At 42.6% G+C, this 20,833-nt stretch overlaps 1 protein-coding gene across 1 annotated transcript in view; it reads right to left on the minus strand.

The window, feature by feature from the left end:
* carmil1 (capping protein regulator and myosin 1 linker 1) overlaps positions 1–18,937 on the minus strand; it is a 59,563-nt gene extending 40,626 nt beyond the window's left edge. The window contains exons 1-3 of the mRNA XM_080735980.1: positions 18,637–18,937; positions 9,913–10,010; positions 1,361–1,411 (exon numbers count right to left, since the gene is read on the minus strand). Of these exons, the coding sequence (XP_080592106.1) occupies positions 1,361–1,411; positions 9,913–10,010; positions 18,637–18,676 (189 nt within the window). The 5' untranslated portion in view covers positions 18,677–18,937. The remainder of the gene's footprint in view (positions 1–1,360; positions 1,412–9,912; positions 10,011–18,636) is intronic.
* Positions 18,938–20,833: the final 1,896 nt, after the last annotated feature.

Raw genomic sequence — 20,833 nt, forward strand, 5'->3', positions numbered from 1 at the left:
AAGATTATAAATAAAAATGAACCCACTGCTTTAAATGACAAACATGGGAATATTCTCATTCTACTGCTCTGCCACCAAAATGTGGAATGCTCTGACACCATCCATTAAAATATGTGAATCACTGGTTTCATCTATCAGGAGACCACAAGGGGAGGCAAATGCAAATTCCCATAGAAAGGAGGTGTCATTCACTGCCGTATTAAATGCTCCCTTGGTGCAGTAGCGGTAAGTCTTACTGGAAAAGCGTGATGTCTTCTTTCACTATTTTTTGGGGCGTTATTTCGTCTTTCTCTGGTGTTGTTGGTGTTACTTCCATGATGTTTTTAAATGTTTTCTTAAACTATACACACACATACCAACTGTTCGAAAGACTGTCTGTGCTAGTGTGCTGCTGTTATGTTTCCAATGGGACAACAGTTCAGTGCAGCAGTGACTACTTCCGTTACTCGCCTTTCGGGAGGTGTAGAAGTTCCAGATTCTATATAGCATTCGGAAATTGTGGAATAGTTGTCTGGCTACGTGAGATTAGTCAAACTGAGCCTGAACAACCCATATCCAGTGTAAAATCAAATGTCGTTGCTGTCGAGCAGAAACCTCTTATCTTTTATAAATGAACGCCCTACTACTTGATGATACTACAGAGTCACAAAAAAGCATCAAAAGTAGCAGATCTACAAGCTTGAAATGCAGAGCGAAGCGTCAGATAATGGACGATATCAGCCAAACCAATATCGGTCGGAGTTGTACATAAGGTACATGCATGCACACATGCCCAGCACATGCTGTGCACAGAATCCAAGGCAACACAGACATGTTGGGGCTGAAACTAACTCGGATGTCATGTATTGGACCCAGATCAAAGAGGGCTGGGCTGGGCTGAACTGGACTGACCCAAGTTGGGCTGTGTTAATGGATAGGGCCAGAAACGCAGTGTTTAATTACCTCCAGGCAGACACATGAACATGCATATACGCATGTGGTGCACACCAACCAACAAACAGATACTGTAGACAGTGTATGGACAAAAACAGACATGACGGACAGTTAGACACATACACACACACACAGGCACTGTAGATGGATGGACAGGAAGGCAAGCAGAGGTAGACTGATGAGTAGACAAACAGGCAGACATAATGTCATCTGATTTATGCTCAGGGCTGCACTCAAAGTATTTCAGATAAATCCCTTCACAGCCTGTTATTACAACATTAGATCACTGGTTACTACATCACTGGGAGAGGCTGCAGAGCAGGCGATCCCACGGCATCAAGTATGTCAAAACACATTCTACATTCTAAGTTATCCACTGCACGCCATTGCACTCACACATACACATAATACATACAAAAACACTTACCTTTGAGGGAACGCGTGCAGTCAGAAGGAAGGCTCTGTGTGTTGCCAAGGCCTGCAGAGAACACAGAGAGAGAGTAAGTTTAGACATACAAAAACAGTGTAGGATTGACATTGTTTCTCTACAGTTAAAAGTACATGCAAAAAAAATAAGGTTTACATGAAATACATTGTTAAATATGTTGAAAAAACTAAACAAACAACAACTGTGTATTGCCTAATCTTCCACTGGACATGAAATTCTTCATCTACAGTTCTGTATCTGAAGACAACTAAGTGGTTTATGGGACTTGACAGTAGCCTAAAAGGTTGATTCAAGACCAAAAGGTTGCCGTTCAAATTCCCCAGCACAGCTACACCGGGAATTGGGGAAAGTGAACAGGTCATCGCTTGTCTCCCACCCCAAATGCCTCAGATGTCACTTGTTTAGTGGTCAGTTCAGCAGCAGCAGACTGCGGTGCTACTTGACAGGAGTCAGGCGTGAAAGCGTATAGACACATAAACGTTGACGTAGGGCGGCGCTGAAAAACAGCGGAGTGGGACTGAGTTACTAGAGCCCAAGGTGGAGGGGCCTTAATTATTTTATGCTTTAACTATTGAAAAATAGCAGATATACAAGCTCTCACAGCGTGGCGCTGCGAGCTTGTAGATCTGCTATTTTTGAAAAGTTGTGAAAATGTGTGCAAATCTTTGAATATATGTATTTTTTGTGAACATTTGTAACTCAAATTTGCTTCTGGGGGGTCCCTGGAACTAAATATTTTGAGATGGGCGTCCGTGGCCAAATACATATCATTTTGGGGGACCTTCACAAGAAAAAGTTTGAGAACCACTGACAAAGAAACAAAACCTTTTCACGATTTAAAAAAATAGCAGATCTACAGCCTCGCTTGAGCTTGTATATCTGATATTTTTCGACAGTTAAAGCCCGCAGTGAATCCATGTACCCAGGGCCCAGAATTTGGTGCGACACCCCTGACTGAGACAACCATGTAGAGACATGACAGAGAGACCAAACCGAGAGAGAGACAATTGGCCTTGTTCACTAAGCTCGAGTCCGCACATATTTTGTACTTCCCACAAGAGACGTCACGTCTGCCTTCACCTTTCGTATATGTTATCTATCTACCAGTAAGACTCCCTAATCGGGAGATAAGCGACCGTTGGTCGCTTATCTCCACAATCTGTCGGTAGATAATGCCGGTCTTATATAAGGGTCATTTGTGTACGGTGTGATGTCATACTGATGTCAGCAGTGTGATGTCATACTGATGTCAGCAGCTATGTCTCTATATATGGAGTTATATGTTGTTCGTGTCCAAATATGGGGCTTGTGAGGTCAGACTTAGTGAGATTCGTCGGTTATCTCCATATATGGAGGGATGTGTTGGTTATCTCCATATCTGGAGATTCAACCTTCAACGTGTAACTATGGCTACCTAACGACTAGCCACATGACGTGAAGGTGAGTGAGGGTCTTTGTAACAGCCACCCCCAGATTTCCCGTGGAAATCTGTACAATATCGAGAAGGCCCGAACGGAAACTCTTAGTCAACTGGCCACCCCATCAAAGAGTAAAGGGACATCAAGGCCTCTCTCTTGTCAATGGGCTGGTGTCGGCCACCCCGTACGGGTTCTAGTCTGAGGTGATAGCCTGCCACCCCGTTAGTAGGCAGGGGTCCCGACAAGCCAAGGGGTCGATTGCACCAGCTTCCTCCTGCCGCGAAGGGTGCCAGCATGACTCACACCATCCTTCCTAGACGATTTTGACATCTTGTTACTAATCTGTCGGTAGATAATGCCGGTCTTATATAAGGGTCATTTGTGTACGGTGTGATGTCATACTGATGTCAGCAGTGTGATGTCATACTGATGCGGAGATATGAGCAGGGCAAAGGTGTGACGTGTGACCGACCGACGGACGGACGGCCGGTGGAGGTTTTGATACTAAACTGCGACCTGACGGTCGCAATAAATGCGAGAAGTCTCTGCGTGCGTGCGTGCGTGCGTGCGTGCGTGTCTGTCTGTCTGTATGTAATCCGCGTATCTCGAGAACCGTTCGTCCCACCGGCTTCAGATTCGGCAGCGCGGGGTGCAGTGCCGGGCCTCGCCCTCGACCCGACGTACGCCACATGAGTCAATGGGCATAAATGGACACAGGCAAACAGGCTCTGCACCCCTTTCATTCAGTCAGAATTGACTAATACAATTTACGCCAGGATTATACACATTATTTACAACCAGGTCAGTGAATGAGGCCCATGATGTGTAGGGACATGAGAGAGAGACCGACAGAAAGAGCAGCAGCAGGAGACGGGAGACGGTGCCAGCTGTGGTATGTAACCTTCTACAGGGGAGAGAGGGGTCATTCCAGGCCACATGCAATCACAACTGCCAGTGTGTGTGTGTGTGTGTGTGTGTGTGTGTGTGTGTGTGTGTGTGTGTGTGTGTGTGTGTGTGTGTGTGTGTGTGTGTGTGTGTGTGTGTGTGTGCGTGGGGTGGGGGGTCAGGGACCCACACAGTCTCTCTTGACGGATGGGTCTCTAAACCAATGAGATCCTGGGATCTCCTCCCTTCTTGAAGCAGCAGCATTGGGGGCCTGTGAGGCTAGACAGTATATAGCTGAGAGCCAGTAATGCCAGGTTTTGTGAAAGAAATAAGCAACCATGTCTATGAAAACAAGCCCAAAAAAGCGACTCTGCTACGGCTATTTTTGATAAAGAAAGAAAAAGAAATTGAGTGATTTTTGAATATTTTTTAAACATTTTAACAACACAAATGTTTTTTTTTTCTTTTTTGTTTTTTTTGATGGTAGGGGTTTGTGGACAAATGTATATTAATTTGGGGTTCCTTGCCATGAAAATGTTTAAGAACCCAAATAAGCAACCACACATTAGAAATAAGACCCCCTAGCCTGGACGGCTGCCACACCTAGGCTGGTAATCCTAGAATGGCAGCGTGTCACGGGTTTGAATCCCGACCCCGGCGACCTTTGCTGCTTGTCACCCCCCCATCTCTCTCCCCATTTCCTGTCATTCTACTATATACATATCAATAAAGGCATAAAAATATATTTTTAGGAACACGCAACTACAGCACCAGACATGGAAACACTACTGTGAGCCCAAAAATCTGTGCAATGTGTTTTTGGTTTAGAATGTTCGTCTAAGTCCAACACAGGTGTGGCTGCATCCGTGTACACAGTCACAGAGAGAGCGAGAGAGGTGTGAAAGAGACTGACAGGGAGAACAGCCTAAAGACTGGGAAAACAAGCTTAGTTGAGACTGGCTTTTAGTTTCTTTTGACAAAAATATAGCTTTGTTAAGAATTTCAGTCCACCCTGTGGTGATGTGCCGTTTGGGCGATTTCGGGTAAGCTTTAGCCTACCAGAATTATATCACGGGTTTGGATGGCGGGTCCAGTAAGGGCTAATAAATATTGGTGCACGACACGTTGAGGAAGTGGACTCATTCCTGGCCTGGGATCACTTCCAATTTCGGGTTTCTGATCCATTCAGGAGTGGAAACAGCCTACGTCATCTTGTAGTCATCAGGCGGACTACACTTTGGCCGGATCGAACTACCAAACCGGAATCAATTTTAACCAAAAATAATTCCCTGCGCTCAAAGGCATAATTTTCGGAACTACCCAATAAAACCCTTGATGCAGCGTAGTTTTGCTTATTTTTTTAAACGTTTGTTTGGTATATCCATCGTTTCTTTTCACAAGCATTTAAATAGTGATTAGGGAAACAAACAGGGGGGACCAAAACAAAGCGACGGCCTGTTTAAAACGAATACCAGGCTTTCCTCCGAGGTGGAAAGTCTGGTGAAGCGAGGTTAGTCATTCCTCACAGTACAGTAGTGAGGCACAAGTTCACGCATGACACAGGGCAGGTTTTGGGGAAGCTTTACTAGCAAATATCACAAGTTCGGAAAAGCAGGTCAACACAGACAGTATACGCACGCTTGCATGCGAGTGTGTGTTTTTGAGTGTTGAGGCTTCACCTACAAGTTCCTTTCAGTTGTAGGTGGTAAGCTCTGTGTTCCACCCCTTTAAACCTGGCATCCCATTTACTAACACTATATCTAACCCAAACCCTAACCCTAACCGCATGCCGTACAAATGAGATGTCGGACATTCGCAATGCTCCGCCAATCTACAAGCTGTGAGCTTGTACATCAGCTATTTTCAAAATAATATAAAAAGCTTTACATTTTCTGAAAGTAAGGCCTCAGTGGTTAAACTGCCAGCGCCCAAACTTGTTGTTTTACGTCAGAAAGAAGACGCCAGTGTACTTACTACTACGGTATGTGCAAATCCCTGTGTGTGTGTGTGTGTGTGTGTGTGTGTGTGTGTGTGTGTGTGTGTGTGTGTGTGTGTGTGTGTGTGTGTGTGTGTGTGTGTGTGTGTGTGTGTGTGTGTGTGTGTGTGTGTGTGTGTGTGTGTGTGTGTCCTACAGTGCTGTAGACTGCAGACTGTACCAATGAGTGGGCTGTTCAGTCAAGTCCAGACAGGCAAAGTCACCTTCTGCAGCACAGTGGTATGCATACATGCTGACTGTCAAATGTTCAGTTCTACTTTCACATCTGGAATAAAACGGACCTGGTGGTTACAGAGAGTATCTGCAACCAGGAAGTACCGGGTTCCATTGCGTGTATGACCTTAAATGGGGTCTGTGGAGGTCTTTGCGCACAGCCGTCCACACACACGCACGCAAGCACGCACGCACACACAGGGCTGAGGCAGGTTTGACAGACAAGCAGTTACCTGAAACCAGATATGCTCTTATCCACCACCACCACTGCACACCCCTCCAAAATATCTTTCTCTCTCTCCGTTCTCTGTGTCATTGTTCTCTCCTTAACCACTTGAGCACCAGCATCCCTATTCTGGGCTGGCCGCGGGAACATTCGCCCCAAAATAGCAGATCAACAAGTTTTTGAGCTTGCAGATCAGGTGTGTTTTCAGCAAAGAGATTTGGCGTGGAGGGAAAAAGAAAGGAGGGGGAAAAAGTACAGAGTAACTCAGGTCCGTTTGACTAAGTACAGCAGTGGTTCCAAGGTGGGGTCCTTGGGGTGGTTCACATTGGCCAAACTTTGCGGGACGCCAAATGAAATGAACTCATAAATAGCTCTACTCATTTCACACTGGGTGTGATTTTTTACTTTTATTATGATTGATTGGTTTATGTAAAACATTTTAGGATGTTATATAAACTAAACAATTTTGTACAATACTGTTTTGCACTATTGTTATATGAAAAGGTAAGAATGGGGACTCGACAAAATAAGCTTTTGCTTCTCTCTGCCCCGTCTTGTGTAGAACAAAAATGGTTGTGTGCTCTGTTATTGTGTTGTTGATGATGTATGGGTTTTTATTTGTTTAAGATAAATAAAGATCAAATCAAATAAAAAAAGTGTCTTGAACATTCAGAAGAACCCAGTATGTTTTTCTACTCTATGGTTGTCTAGAACAGTGATTCTCAACCTGTGGGTCGGGACCCCCCAGATGAAGTGACAATTTTATGGACTCTTTCTTAAAGACCTTTTTAATACCTAAAAGAAAGCGAGGTGTTGTGAGCTTGTAGATCTGCCATTTTCACAATATACTGTATCAGTGGAACCTAGTCAAACTAAATGTAATCCCTCAACTCCTACTGTACATTCCAAGTGCTTGTCAGGGTGGTGGGTCACCAGTTCAAATATGATTATTTTGGGGGGTCATGGCCTGAAAAGGTCTAGAATGGAAACATATTATCCCTGATTGAGACAGAGTCAACTTCACCTCAACAAGGCCACCACCCAATGTCTACAGTTACAGGTATGAATGTACTCTGTACTGTAGCAATAATATCCCACATGATGAAGCGATGATGGCAGACAACGTTCCAAAGATCAAAAAAATGATATCAGTAGGACCTTTCTTGCGCCTTCCAACACTATTATCATTCTGGTGTTAAAACTTAAATACTGTACTATACATGGTAAAATAAATAAAAAATAATACATTTAGGAAAAAAAAAGAGGAAGGCGTCTAGCTTCTTTAGGAGAGCTGCAGTCCAAAACAGGGAAGCTGACAGATATTTTACAGCCTGTAGTTATCACTCTATGACTCACTGGGTTCTCGGAGAATATAGGCTACTCTTGTATCCAGACAGTAATAAACTAATGACAAGCAGGCTTTATTGAGGATATAGTCAATCCTGGGAAGAGCTTTCTCCGGTACTTGTGCATGCTGCGTAAACACTGACTGCGAGAGTCAGCCTCTATTTTTTTGTTTTTGATTAATTTGTTATGTGTGATGTCAATGATTATGTATGTACTATAATGGACCTGCTGTGTGTCTGGAATAAAGTTTGAATTGAATTTATGACAAGGAGAATATTGACAAGAACACCAATGAGTACAACGGGAAGGAACGGAACAGTAAATACATTGAAATTAATGAAGAACAGAGACATCCAGGTTGTTAGCCAAAAATAGCAGATCTACAAGCTCACAAAAATAGCAAATCAAATCAAAATCAAAGCAAATCAAAAATAGCAGATCAAATCAAATCAAAAATAGCAGATCAAATCAAATCAAAGCAAAATCAAAGCAAATCAAAAATAGCCGATCTACAAGCTCACAACGCCTCACAGCTTTTTGGCACAGATGTTTGGTGTAGAGGCAAAAAAGAGCAGACCAGAGTGCATGGTCAAGTTATGTATTGACGATTCACGTGGTTAAATACGTATCTGAGAACACGAATTGACATGAATACAAAATACACTGATGATTGTGCTGTCAAACAATGAAACTATATGGAATCTATAAAAAGGTTGTGGGGGGTCCCTGCTTCATCTCTCTCTCAACTAAGAGGCTGAAAACATTGAAGACCCCTGCTATATACCATAGATACTAACCACACAAATGACTGGAAACTATTCTCACAGGTCAATGTGGTTACACACACGCTCAGAGTTACAAATTGATAAATTAACACGTGACGATTTCACGGCCTAAAGCAGCATGTCGTACATTGCTATAAAACAGCAGTGACCACATCTGACCCCCCCACTCACTCCACCGCACCAGCTTTTCACAATCAACCACAACCACAACCAATGGTCTTGCGAGTGATCCATTACTCAGCAATGTGGAGGAGATAATGTTGAGTTGACACAGCTGAAACCTCTCTGGGGGAGGGGAAAAAAGGAAAGGAAACCAGCATCCTTTCAGAAAAGCAGAATGATCACATCTTGATCTTGGTAAAACACCATGTCATCATTAGTTGATGTGCACAGTGCAGATGCACTCCACTCTTCCTCTTTATTACACATGAAACATGAAATGACCCCGTTACCTTAAAATGTAATTCAGTTTCTGTTCAGTTCTGTCTCTGTCATGTTGAAACTAAAGTAATTCTACTGTATGTTTGAAATCAGGGTGAGAGATGAAACATGTTAATGCTACAGTACAGTACAGTACATGTACTGTACGGGCCCCATTTGGAACCTCTCCCTCCGCTATATACACAGTACAGTAGCTCCGAGATGAGGTCCCACTGCATCGTGTGCCGGCAGATAACGACACCGGTGAAAACTGGCCAATATTGTTGATTCCTAACCTTTTCCACACATCGTATCCAAAGAGTAAAGGTATTCCCCCCTGCTCTCAGATGTTTTACATTTTACAGACAGGTTTGAACAAGCGTTTTAATCACTTTTTTAGTCAGCCTGTGGCCAGTCACCCCCCATTCGCATGCCTAGTACTGCTCCCGTTTAGGTTGCATTAGGAAAACATGTCGCAGGCCGACAACACTTGCTTCATCCTGTCAGTAAAAATGTCTTGCTAAAATGTAAAACATCTGAGATGTCAACAATATTGGCAAATTTTTGCCGGTGTCGTCATTTGCCGGTATCCGACGCAGTGGAAGCTCATCTCGGAGCTACTTTGTACAGCAGAAGTAGAGGTTCTAATTGGAGCTAGTACTGTACCATCTGTGTTGCTACCAGCGTCAGAAATTAGCGTGGGCAAAAGTTTTCAAAAGTAGCAGAAATAGCACATCTACATGCGTCGCAGTTGTGAGCTCAAAGATCTGCTATTTCTGAAAGTTAAAGTGATGTGTCTGTGGGTTTTAAGAATATTTAAGTAATGATTAACTGTGTGACCTTGTGACTATATAATAACTACATTGGATCTATTGGTTCTTTTCCCCTCATTTCCTGACAACTTATGTTTAATTTGGACACAGGTTTCTGTCTGACAGAGACGATTTGTGAAATGTAGGCTACTGCACTGTTTCTCAAAGTGGATTCCAGGGACTCTGTGTCTAAATGGACCCACACAAGTCTGTAACTCTGGCAGTGTACAAATGGAACCAAATGAACCCTAACGGGTCCATTTGGTTCCATTTGTACACTGTCAGAGTTGAGGGGAGACCTTGAAATGTGAAAGTTTGAGAAACACTGGCATACTGTATGTGTCTGAAACGAGGGTGAGGCATGTTGATGCTATATGTACTGTATGTCTGAAACCAGGGTGTCTGAAACAACCTTTACATGGATCTTACCAGGATTCTGTTCTCCACCTTGTCTCCTTTGGTCTCCAGCTGCACCTTCCTCCTCAGGGTCAGCTTCACCCTCCGGCCCACCGCCTCCCGAACGCTCTCTACAGGGCAGAAAGGTTAAAGGTCACAGGTCTTTACGGGTTAATAAGGGGGGAGGGTACAAATAACAAGAGTGTTACTCTTGGACAGGACAGGACAGGACAGGACAGGACAGGACAAGACAAGACAGAGCGTCAAAGAACACCATTCACCACCAAGTACATCAGCTAAATATATTGAATTACTCATTTACAAGGCACGGCGGCTCCCAGTTCCCACCCAGCCATTTGATTCTTGTCACGTTTCCTAACTTTTCCAATTAACCACTGTAAGATACAGTAGGATCATGGATAGCCCTTGTCTAACTAAATTATTAAACTACAGTCACTGACTATGTGGAGGCCAGGTTGGGATGATTAGAGAGATTAGAGGGGCGGCTGTAGCGGGGTTGGCCAATGATCCATGGGTTGGCGGTTCAAATCCCAGCTTCTCCTGTCTACATGTCGAAGTGTCCTTGGGCAAGACACTGAACCCCAAGTTGCTCCCGGTGAGCTGGTTGGTGCCTTGCATGGTTTCCACCGCCACCGGTGTATGAATGTGTGTGTGAATGGGTGAATGTAATGCACATTGTAAAGCGCTTTGGATAAAAGCGCTATATAAATGCACCATTTACCATTTAGATGAAGACAAGAGAGATGTCGGATGTTAGATAATGGGCATCAGTGGTGTAAAGAGCTAGTAGAGCTTGTAGATTTTTATGAACGTTATACATTTGAAAACTTGTGAAACAGGACATGCTGCGTAGCGAGTACTTATACGAGTATTAACACCAATTATGTTGTACTTTTATTCAAGAAACTCTAGAATTCCGAACGTGTCACAGAGCATTTCTACAGTACATGGTCATGTTGATACCTTTACTTTAAGTAAAACATTTGAGTACTTTTTCCAACCTTGGATAATGGGAGATTTCACTGGGGTTAAGAAAACAAACACACACAAGGGATGTTTTGTTGACTTACCAATGACACGCAGTGCAATTTTAAAGGCCAATAAAGTGTCTATTATTGTAGCCTCCGTTGAATGTTGTTTTGGTTTGTACTGGAGATCTACAGAACAATTATCTTTTATTGAACAAAAGGACATTTATTTATTTCAACTGTAGAAATAGTAGACCTTTTCACTGCCTGATATACAGTATACTAATTCCCAAACAAAGTGTTGCATACCTGCAGAAAGCCATTGAAATGTATAGATAGCATGTATGCAATAGATGCATTACTTTCAATTCCCAAATATTCCTACTGTAGCTACACACTATAACAAACAAAATCCAGTTCCATAGCTGCAATTTGTATTATTTAGTTCTAGATATTTTTGGGGCCATTATTTATAGTACACAGTGGAGTTTGTTAGGAAACAGGGAGAGAGAGGGGTGTGACACGCAGCAAAGCTCGCCGGCGATAGGGATACGGATCCGCAACTCAGCAACTATTAAACAAAAAAAGTAAAACCCACTATTAAAAGACAAATCAGGACAGGTGCTGTGTCTTGCTCTTCCTGTCTGAATGATCATGGGATCCAATTCGGGATCATATTCCAGGACCCAGAGAGCCACAGTGAACCAATTGCATGTAGACATGAAATTCCACAAATTCTTCACATCATACTGAACTCCTGCAGTCCAGAATTAGTGTGTGGGCATAGTAACACTAGAACAAATTTGACGTTGTTTTGGTCTCCATAAGTAAAAGGGTTGGCTACTAGGCTAAAAATCTTGGCAAGAATTATGAAAGGTTGGGGTTATGTATTCAGGGGTTGGGTCAGGGTGTAAGGTTAATGCAAGGGAAGAGGTTCAGCATGCATGCGTAAGAGAGAGCGTTCATGATCATTGAATTGAGCAATTATACAGCATTGTTCACTTTTCCACCATTATGATTCAGTGTTCCCCTCAACTCACTTTTATTTGTATTTTTTCCACTGTCTCCATTTCACACTGTTGAGCAAAGCTTGGAGAGTACAACAATTGTACTGCTTGCAATGTTGCCATTAGCAGTATTGTATGTGCATGTAACAAATAAACACCTCGCCTTATGTGTTCAATTACTGTATGTTCTAAGTTTGCAGATTGCTCTGAACTTGAACAAGCCAACCGTGTTCTATCCCTGGCTGAGAGACAGTGAGGGGCAGAGAAGCAAGGGTGTCGCACCAAATTCTGGACTCTGGGTACAAGGATTCACTGCATTCCCTCCCATGAATGTTCTTCATAGAGGGGAGGGGGTTTAACCCATTTAGACTGGGAACGCATTATTACGCATTATTTTGTGCTTTAGCTTTTGAAAAATAGCAGATATACAAGCTCACAGCACGGCACGGAGTGCCACGCTGCGAGCTTGTAGAGCTACTATTTTTGAAAAAACTAGAACATTTGTGCACGTCTTTGAATATTTCAAATCCTTCTAAGGTTTTTTGAAAAACCTGTTTCTATGTGTCAGTGGTGCTCAAACTTTTTCATGTGAAGGACCCCCAAAATGATATGTATTTGGCCAAGGACCCCCATCTCAAAGATTTGCACACATTTTCACGACTTTTCAAAAATAGCAGATCTACAAGGCTAGCAGCGCGGCACTCGGTGCCGCGCTGTGAACTTGTGTATCTGCTATATTTCAATAGCTAAAGTATAAAATAATTAAGGCCCCTCAACCTTGGGCCCTAGTAACTCAGTCCCACTTTCCCCCCCCTTGTGACGCCCCTGCAGAGAGTAAGAGGAGGAGGAGGAAGGGTGATGAAGGGTGCAGATGGAGGGTGCACCGTAGGCATGACTGGGGATTAGTTCAGCGAGGCAGACGTAAGGGTTTTTCAAACCTTGGCAGGCAGTGGAGTTACAGTGGGAAAAACAAGACTTACCGAGCGCGTGCATGAGAGAGAGAAAGAGAGAGAGCGAAAGAACAAGAGAGATGTGAATAGAAAGAAAACATAACAAATCGACAGGAGATGTAAATTAACAAAACACAGTAGAAGAAAGACAGAGAAAAAGAGTGAGTAGAAGAATCCCCCACAAAAAGTCAGAAGCAGTGACAGTCGTACAGTACAGTAGGTAGAGCAGAAAGTCAGACACGTGCACACACACACGCGCGCGCGCGCGCACGCACACACACATGGCCAAAGAGTCGGGTTCAATGACATCATAGTGGAATACTCCTCCTCCTTCAGTGAGCCTGGACCCACATGAGCTCATGAGGCAGGATCAAAACATTACAGCATGCTGTAGTGTACACACACACACACACACACACACACACACACACACACACACACACACACACACACACACACACACACACACACACACACACACACACACACACACACACACACACACACACACACACACACACACACAGAACGTAGTGCGGCCTGATCACAAACACATGGCTCTTTTAATGGGACTGGGGGAGGTGGGTGGTGGGGGGGCTGCCTACTATACAGTTGTCAGTCCAGCTCAGTTGTCTTTTTTTGTATGCTTCCTCTGTTTCTTTGGCCCCGCCTTCAAGTGAACGACGTTTAACCCCGAGGTTCCTATCATGGGGTACAAATTTAACCCACTGTTGTACACCTGCAATCTCTCGAGACAAGAGTCTATGTTGGCACGCCATTGAAAGGAAAGAGAGACAGACCGAGTGGGTGTTTCTTTGACGACGGCTTGTCAGATTGGTACACCTGTAAAATTCTGTAGATAGAGATGATATTCGGAGAAGCATTGTGAGCTTGTAGATCAGCTGTTTTAGGTGAGAGATTTGGTGTCGGTGGGAAAAGAAAAGATGGGACCCAAATAAGCCCTGGGGCACCCCAGTCAACTAAGTATAGGGGTCTTCAACAGGGGGTCCGGGACCCCTAGGGGGTCCTCAGAGTTACTACAGGGGGTCCTCCAAATCTTTGTGTGATAGAAAGAAAAAAATAAAATCTCCTTTAGCCAGAGTCTTAACCAGTTTCTGAGCACTTTAGCCAAAAATAGCAGATCTACAAGCTCACAATGCCTTGCAGCGATTGGCTAATTTCATGGGGGGCCACTAGCAGTGAATCCTTGTACCCAGGGCCCAGCATTTGGTGCTAGGGCTGTCACGATATGACATTTTACATGACGATTAATTGTCACTCAAATAATTGGCGATTAACGATTTAATTGTGTTTTTGACGTTGATAATTACATTTCTGTTTGGCTTTTAGGCTTTGAAGTTGCATATGGTAGATATGATACATAACCTAAATATACAAATACATTACTGACATATTTGACAACTTACTACTTAAAAAATAACATTGATAGTGGAAATAGCCGATCTACAAGCTCACAACGCGTTGCGATGCGACGCGTTGTGAGCTTGTAGATCTGCTATTTCCACTATTTCTGACATTTTTCAACATTCACGATTATGAAGATTATGACAAAATAATCACGATAATGTCAAATAATCACGATTAGACGATTATGTAATAATTGTGACAGCCCTATTTGGTGCAACACCCTTGCCTCTCTGCCCCTCACTGTCTCTCAGCCAGGGATAGAACACGGTTGGCTTGTTCGAGTTCAGAGCAATCTGCAAACATAGAACATAATTGAACACATAAGGCAAGGTGTTTATTTGTTATAATGCGATTGGCTATTTTCGGCAAAGAGGTTTGGTGTAGAGGGGAGAAGTATTGACAGTTCAAGTGGTTAAATATCTGAAAACGTGTTTTCAGTGTTACGTGTTATGTGTTTTAGCTAGTACAAATCAGTCAATCATGTTTTACCTTTAGTTAGTATTTTCTTTTTTCATAGTTTTGTCTAGGGATTTATCACTACATTCCAGTGCTATACTAAAGTACAACATTTTGTAGGTCATGTCAGCACTCTGATTCAACATTTTCTCTGGATCTTTCTGGCTGATGATCAAAGACATTTGAATGTATTGAAATTCAAATGGCCTGTCCTTTCTCGCCTAAGGCATTAATCAGAGCCCAAACAGTTTTTCTATTGTAAGCAAGTGGAAACCGCAATTTCATGTTCTCTTTTCTGCACAGGCTGCAGAAGAACAACATTAACAACAGAGAAGATTACAAATACTGCAGCATATTGTCCAGCTACAAGTCAACTCTTTAAGAATTATAGGCAATGTGAGTATACAGTCCCGAAGTCCTGATAATGCAAAAAACACTACTTTTGGGTTCACTGCTGATTAAATTCAACAGAGACTGTATCAAATATAACTAAATACCCTTAAGGATACAGAGCCACCTCCCTGACAGAATGACAAAACTCATTATTTTTTATTTATGGAACAAGGTTCTTATATTACATAGTAAAACTTTTTAATATGGCTTTTTGAATGGGAAATAAACACTTCTGTAATCCAGGGGGCGGGTTGTTTTTGACACCAGACTATTATAATCCTAGTTTAGGTGCTCAAAACAGAAAACAAAACTTCTCTATTCTGGATATGTCATATGTCATAAACAAAACATTCTGGGGAAATAGGCAAACTCAGCAGATCTACAAGCTCATAACAAGTTGCAAAGACCAAACCTGCCTACCAATGTCGTCACTGGCAGGCAGGTTTCTGAACTGACCACAGCCCTCTTCTGAGTCACACACCAAGTAGACAAAATGTACTTTTACCATATTATAATTAGCATTAGTGAGAACTAATTATATGAAGATCGGTTAAAAATGGGTGAAGTAGACCTTTAAATGTGAAACTGCATGTCGTGTTCATGATTTGAGGCATTCTGTTCGAAACAGACCAACCATTTCAACTTTGGAAGCCTATGTTAGCCAATTAGGATGGAATGGAATATGAAAAATTGGACGTATCTGTTTTTTAAAAATCGGCCTCCTGGTGGCGCTATAACAGGCCAATCTGGAAAATGGGTTCTGCTCTGGCATCCATGGAGAGCGTGTGCACAGTTTCGCTGCCATCGGGCCAACGGTGCCGGAGATTAGCTGCTCGCAGACAGACGAACACACAGACACACGGACGGACAGGGTGCAAAACATAGTCTCTGCCACGCCTTTGGCCTGGTGGGGACAGGGTGTCTCAAGGGGGGGGGGGGGGGGGGGGGAAGTGGGACTGAGTTACTAGGGCCCAAGGTGGAGGGGCCTTGATTATTTTATACTTTAGCTATTGAAAAATAGCAGATATACACGCTCACAGCTGCGAGCTTGTAGATCTGCTATTTTTGAAATGTCGTGAAAATGTGTGCAAATGTGTGCAGTCAGGTTTGTAACAAAAATGTTGCTTCTGGGGGTTCCTTGGAACGAAATATTTTGAGATGGGGGTCCGTGGCCAAATACATATTGTTTTGGCGGTCCTTCACATGAAAAGGTTTGAGCACCACTGACATAGAAACATAATAATAATGCGTAATAATGCATTCCCAGTCTAAATGGGTTAAACCCACTACCCCTATGAGCAACATTCATGGGGGGCCCGCAATGAATCCTTAATTGTATCCAGGGCCCAGAATTAGGTGAGACACCTCTAGGCAGAGACAATAAATCATTCTAGCGATATAGGCTATGTTCACTAATCAACTCCACACAGTGGGCATACATACTTACATTACATACAAGATACTGGTGAGCACCGGAGCATTGCCTGCAGACAGTAGCACGAGGTTGATGAGTCAACCTCAGCAGCCAGGGCATATGACTGTGGTGAGATGTGTTGTCTGTGTGTGTCTGCTCAGGCTGGCCATGATGAACAATGATTACATAAAGACCACAAGACTACACTTATTGGGCTCATGGGGCAAAACGGGGATCTTTTAAAGAAATGCTAAATAAAAACACATCCATTGTGCTAAAAATAATAATAACACTTATGCATTTATATAACACGGATGGTGAATACATGTTTGGCAGACAGTAAAAAAAGCCTCCGGCATGTATCCATTTGTATCTCAAATGGGCCCACAATGGTCCATTTGGTCCCATTGTGTACACTCTGAGTTACTGTAAAAGGTGCTATAAGTGATATTCCTTTGGTTAAAAAGTTAAGGTTTTATATTCCGATAGTAAATCATTGCTATGGTGTTTGTTCAGTAACAGGGGGTCTATCTGTCAAAGACAAATTATCAGCTTGTCGTCTAGTCTTGTCTGCTTGTTTATTTCACTTGTTTACAGCCTGTATCCTGGATTAGTTCTCTCTCCTAATTGGATAAAATTGCATCTGGACCTGAATTGTTTTTCTTCTGTTTACTAAAGAGCTTGAGAGACAGGAGGACCCATGGTATTGAACTAAACTTTAATATTCAAAGGTGCAGTAAGTGATTTGTTGTTAGAATAAGGGTTACGTACTATTCTAAATATTCTGAAAGTAAATTAGTAATAATTTCCATAGAGTGTTTTGTTTGTTCATTAACAGGGGTCTCCCTGTCTATCCAGCTCTAAAAAGAAAATACATTGTCAAGTCGGGATACCAATTTCACCCTATCAGGTGAGAGGACTCATACAGGATAAACAAGTGAAAATGTAAGTGATAAAACATAAGGAGATGCACATGGGTTCTCTCTCCTGATTGGATGAAAAGTGTAACCCACCTGAAAATGTATTATTTTCTGTTTATTAAAGAGCTGGAGAGACCAGAGACCAGACCACTGTTATGGACAAACACTCTAGTCCAGGGGTCTTCAACGTTTTCAGGCCAAGGATCCCTTAGCTGAGAGAGACATGAAGCAGGGACCCCCTCTACATATTGTATAAATCTACAAGATCGGCTATTTTTGGCTAAAGTTCTCCTCAGAATTGGGATGAGAAGGTTCAAGTTGTCAATTTAAAAGAATTATCCTATCACACAAAGTTTTGGCGGCCCCCCCCTGTAGTAACTCTGAGGACCCCCTGTAGTAACTCTGAGGACCCCCTGTTGAAGACCCCTGCTCAAGTCTACACTAATGATTACTGTCACAATAGAGCTATAACCTTTTAAGTTAAAAGGTTTAATGTATTAAGAAAATAAGATCACTTACACTACAACACACACACACACACACACACACACAAACACACACACACACACACACACACACACACACACACACACACACACACACACACACACCTTGATAAATGTGCATGTGATCCAGTGGGATTATGATTTATGACATGACACCTAACACCCCTGATTGTCAGTGCCATGCTCTTACCCATCATTCAACACTATCAAAATGTTCAGCCAACAACTATGTATGTGTTGGATATGATCACACAATTCCAAGGAATTTCACAACAAGGCACAAGCCGTGGCCCTTCCCAAATCCTTCTCTACCCCCCCACATCAGATAAGGAAGTGACTGAAAGAACTCTCAGGTAGCCGACCTACGCCCCTGGGCATGGAAATACCAATGTGCTCTACTAAACCACTTTAACAACTCTATACAGGCATATTGATAGTGGAAAATATTACCTATTATAACACATGTAGAGTGTAGACCTCAAGATCTATACTGTAGGTCCTATTAAAGCAGCCAAGAGTAAGTTTAATGACACACTAAAGATAACATCACACACACACACACACACACACACACACACACACACACACACACACACACACACACACACACACACACACACACACACACACACAGCAGATAAAGTTTGAACTTGCGAAGTAAGTTATAGTTTTCTTGTTAGTTGTTATATCTTACCAAGCAATTCCTGGGGAATGTCCGTTTTATCCTCAGCCATATTTGCACAGTGTGTGGATGGACTTCAGAATAAATAAGCCCAGCAGCAGCAGCAGCTCTCCGCTGACCACAAGAAGGTATAGTCCAGTTTTCTCACTACCTGGAGACTTCTGCTTTACACTGTGCATCCATTCTCTCTTCTGCTGTCCGACGCCACAGGCGCATGTTTACGCACAGACTAGTCAGTAACAACAAACATTACCCGACTGGCACACTGAATAATACTGGAAACGCTAAGAGATAAAGTCGTAACTATCCTCATAAGTCTCTGTCTGCTTCGGTGTGAGTTTTGGTTTTCATTCGTTGCTGCCAGAGCAAGAATCCTCCTCCACACACACTTCAGTTCAGCTCAACCCGAGGCGACGATCCTTCCTTTCTCAGGGATACAACAAGGAAGAAAGTTTTACTGTTGTTAGTGTGGAAACGGTGACACCTGGTGGCAGAAGTCATGGTCGTTTCTGTGAGCGTTTGTTCGGTTTTACAAAACCAAATTTGATTTGATTTGATTTGATTGATTGATTGATTGATTGATTGATTGATTGATTGATTGATTGAATACTTTACAAAAGTTTGAAAACGTACAGAAGTAGGCCACAATAATGCTAAAAACACAAAAAGTGGACCTAGTAGTAGTAGGCCTATTCAATTCATCTTGGGTAATCAAACAATTACGAAACATTTTCATTCTCAATACACATTATATTGCCGTGATAATTCAATTTCTACTCTCTTACACAAATGAAAAACTGTATTATGAATCATCAGAATCATTCCACAGAATTGCTGCTGCAAAGACTTCTGACACTCATGATCCGAGGTGTGTGAAAACAGTTCACTGAGGACATCTGGTGTCCAATAGCCTTTATTGCAAGTTGTGGTTTAGTTCCAATTTTGTCACTTTAGTGTGTGTGTGTGTGTGTGTCAGGGTTGTCAACATTGGACGGTCAGAATCCAGGAGATTTATTTTTTGGGGGGTGCGCGGAACTCTCCTACCGGGGTCTGGGGGTCCTCTCCCCAAAACCTCTTAACATATATATACTTTCCTGTGTTCTGTTGAATTTTGTGCATGTTTGATACTTTTATCAGGCTTACTTTACTAGCACTGGTACAATTTCAGCCTTAAATGCCAAATGTAGGTGAATAATAATGACTTCTCATCTTTAAGTCATTACATTTATATGATCTTTCTTGCATGCATTGCCCCCAACCCTAAAGCGGGGGGTCTGGGGGTCCTCCCCCAGAAAAAATATAACATAGTAGATGTAATTTTCTGTGTTCTGGTGAATTTTGTGCATGTTTTATACGTTTATCAGGCTTTGCTTTACTAGCATGGGTACAATTTCAGCCTTAAAATGCCAAATGTAGGTGTACAGATTTGATGACTGAACCAAAGGATTTAATGATGACTTCAAATTTTTAAGTCATTACTTAAAGGAGTAGTTCGCCGGTTTTCAACCAAGTCTGTGTTCTTTTAGTCAGCTATGTTCATGCTAAAATGCGTCTATTTCCTTACATTACTGTTATGTGGCCGCTAGGGGTCCATCGTCTAGCTACGTCATAGACTATTTTGGCCAATGGAAAGCCTGGGTTCCCGAAGCTATGACGTAGCTAGACGATGGTCCGTAAGCTACTGAAACTACAATGGGATTTGACCCGGTGTGGTTGCCGTAGCCCCCCCTCAACACTAGCTAGCATTAACACAACAACAACAAACAGTATGGTTGTTTCAGACACGTTTTCTACTGACATAGGGACTTGCTGGCAGAATCTTCGTTAGAACTACTTTTTATATGAACTGGAGTAGGCTATACATTAGATTAGAAGAAGGAAAAAAAAGAAGAAAAAAAAACAGCGACGGGAACCAGAGAGAAAAGACGTGCGTCTGCCAGCTGGGACTCCACTACGCTAACATCATACAGACACACTGTTGTATGACCATTCTCTGCACCCAAGTTATTCTGCCCACCTTTGTTGGGCAGAATACTACTACTTCTTGCTGCTAGGATCCCTAAATTGAACTGGAGGAGACAACCGAAACACAATGGTATGTTTCATTCATGTATAACTTGTTTGTGTATGTGTGTCATCATCAATGTGTCCTGGCATACACGTTCTTATTTTAATCCCAATTACTGAATGTAAAGCCTGTACGTTTTCT

Source organism: Nannobrachium achirus (genome assembly GCF_963921795.1).
Source record: "Nannobrachium achirus genome assembly, chromosome: 10".
Classification (NCBI taxonomy): domain Eukaryota; kingdom Metazoa; phylum Chordata; class Actinopteri; order Myctophiformes; family Myctophidae; genus Nannobrachium; species Nannobrachium achirus.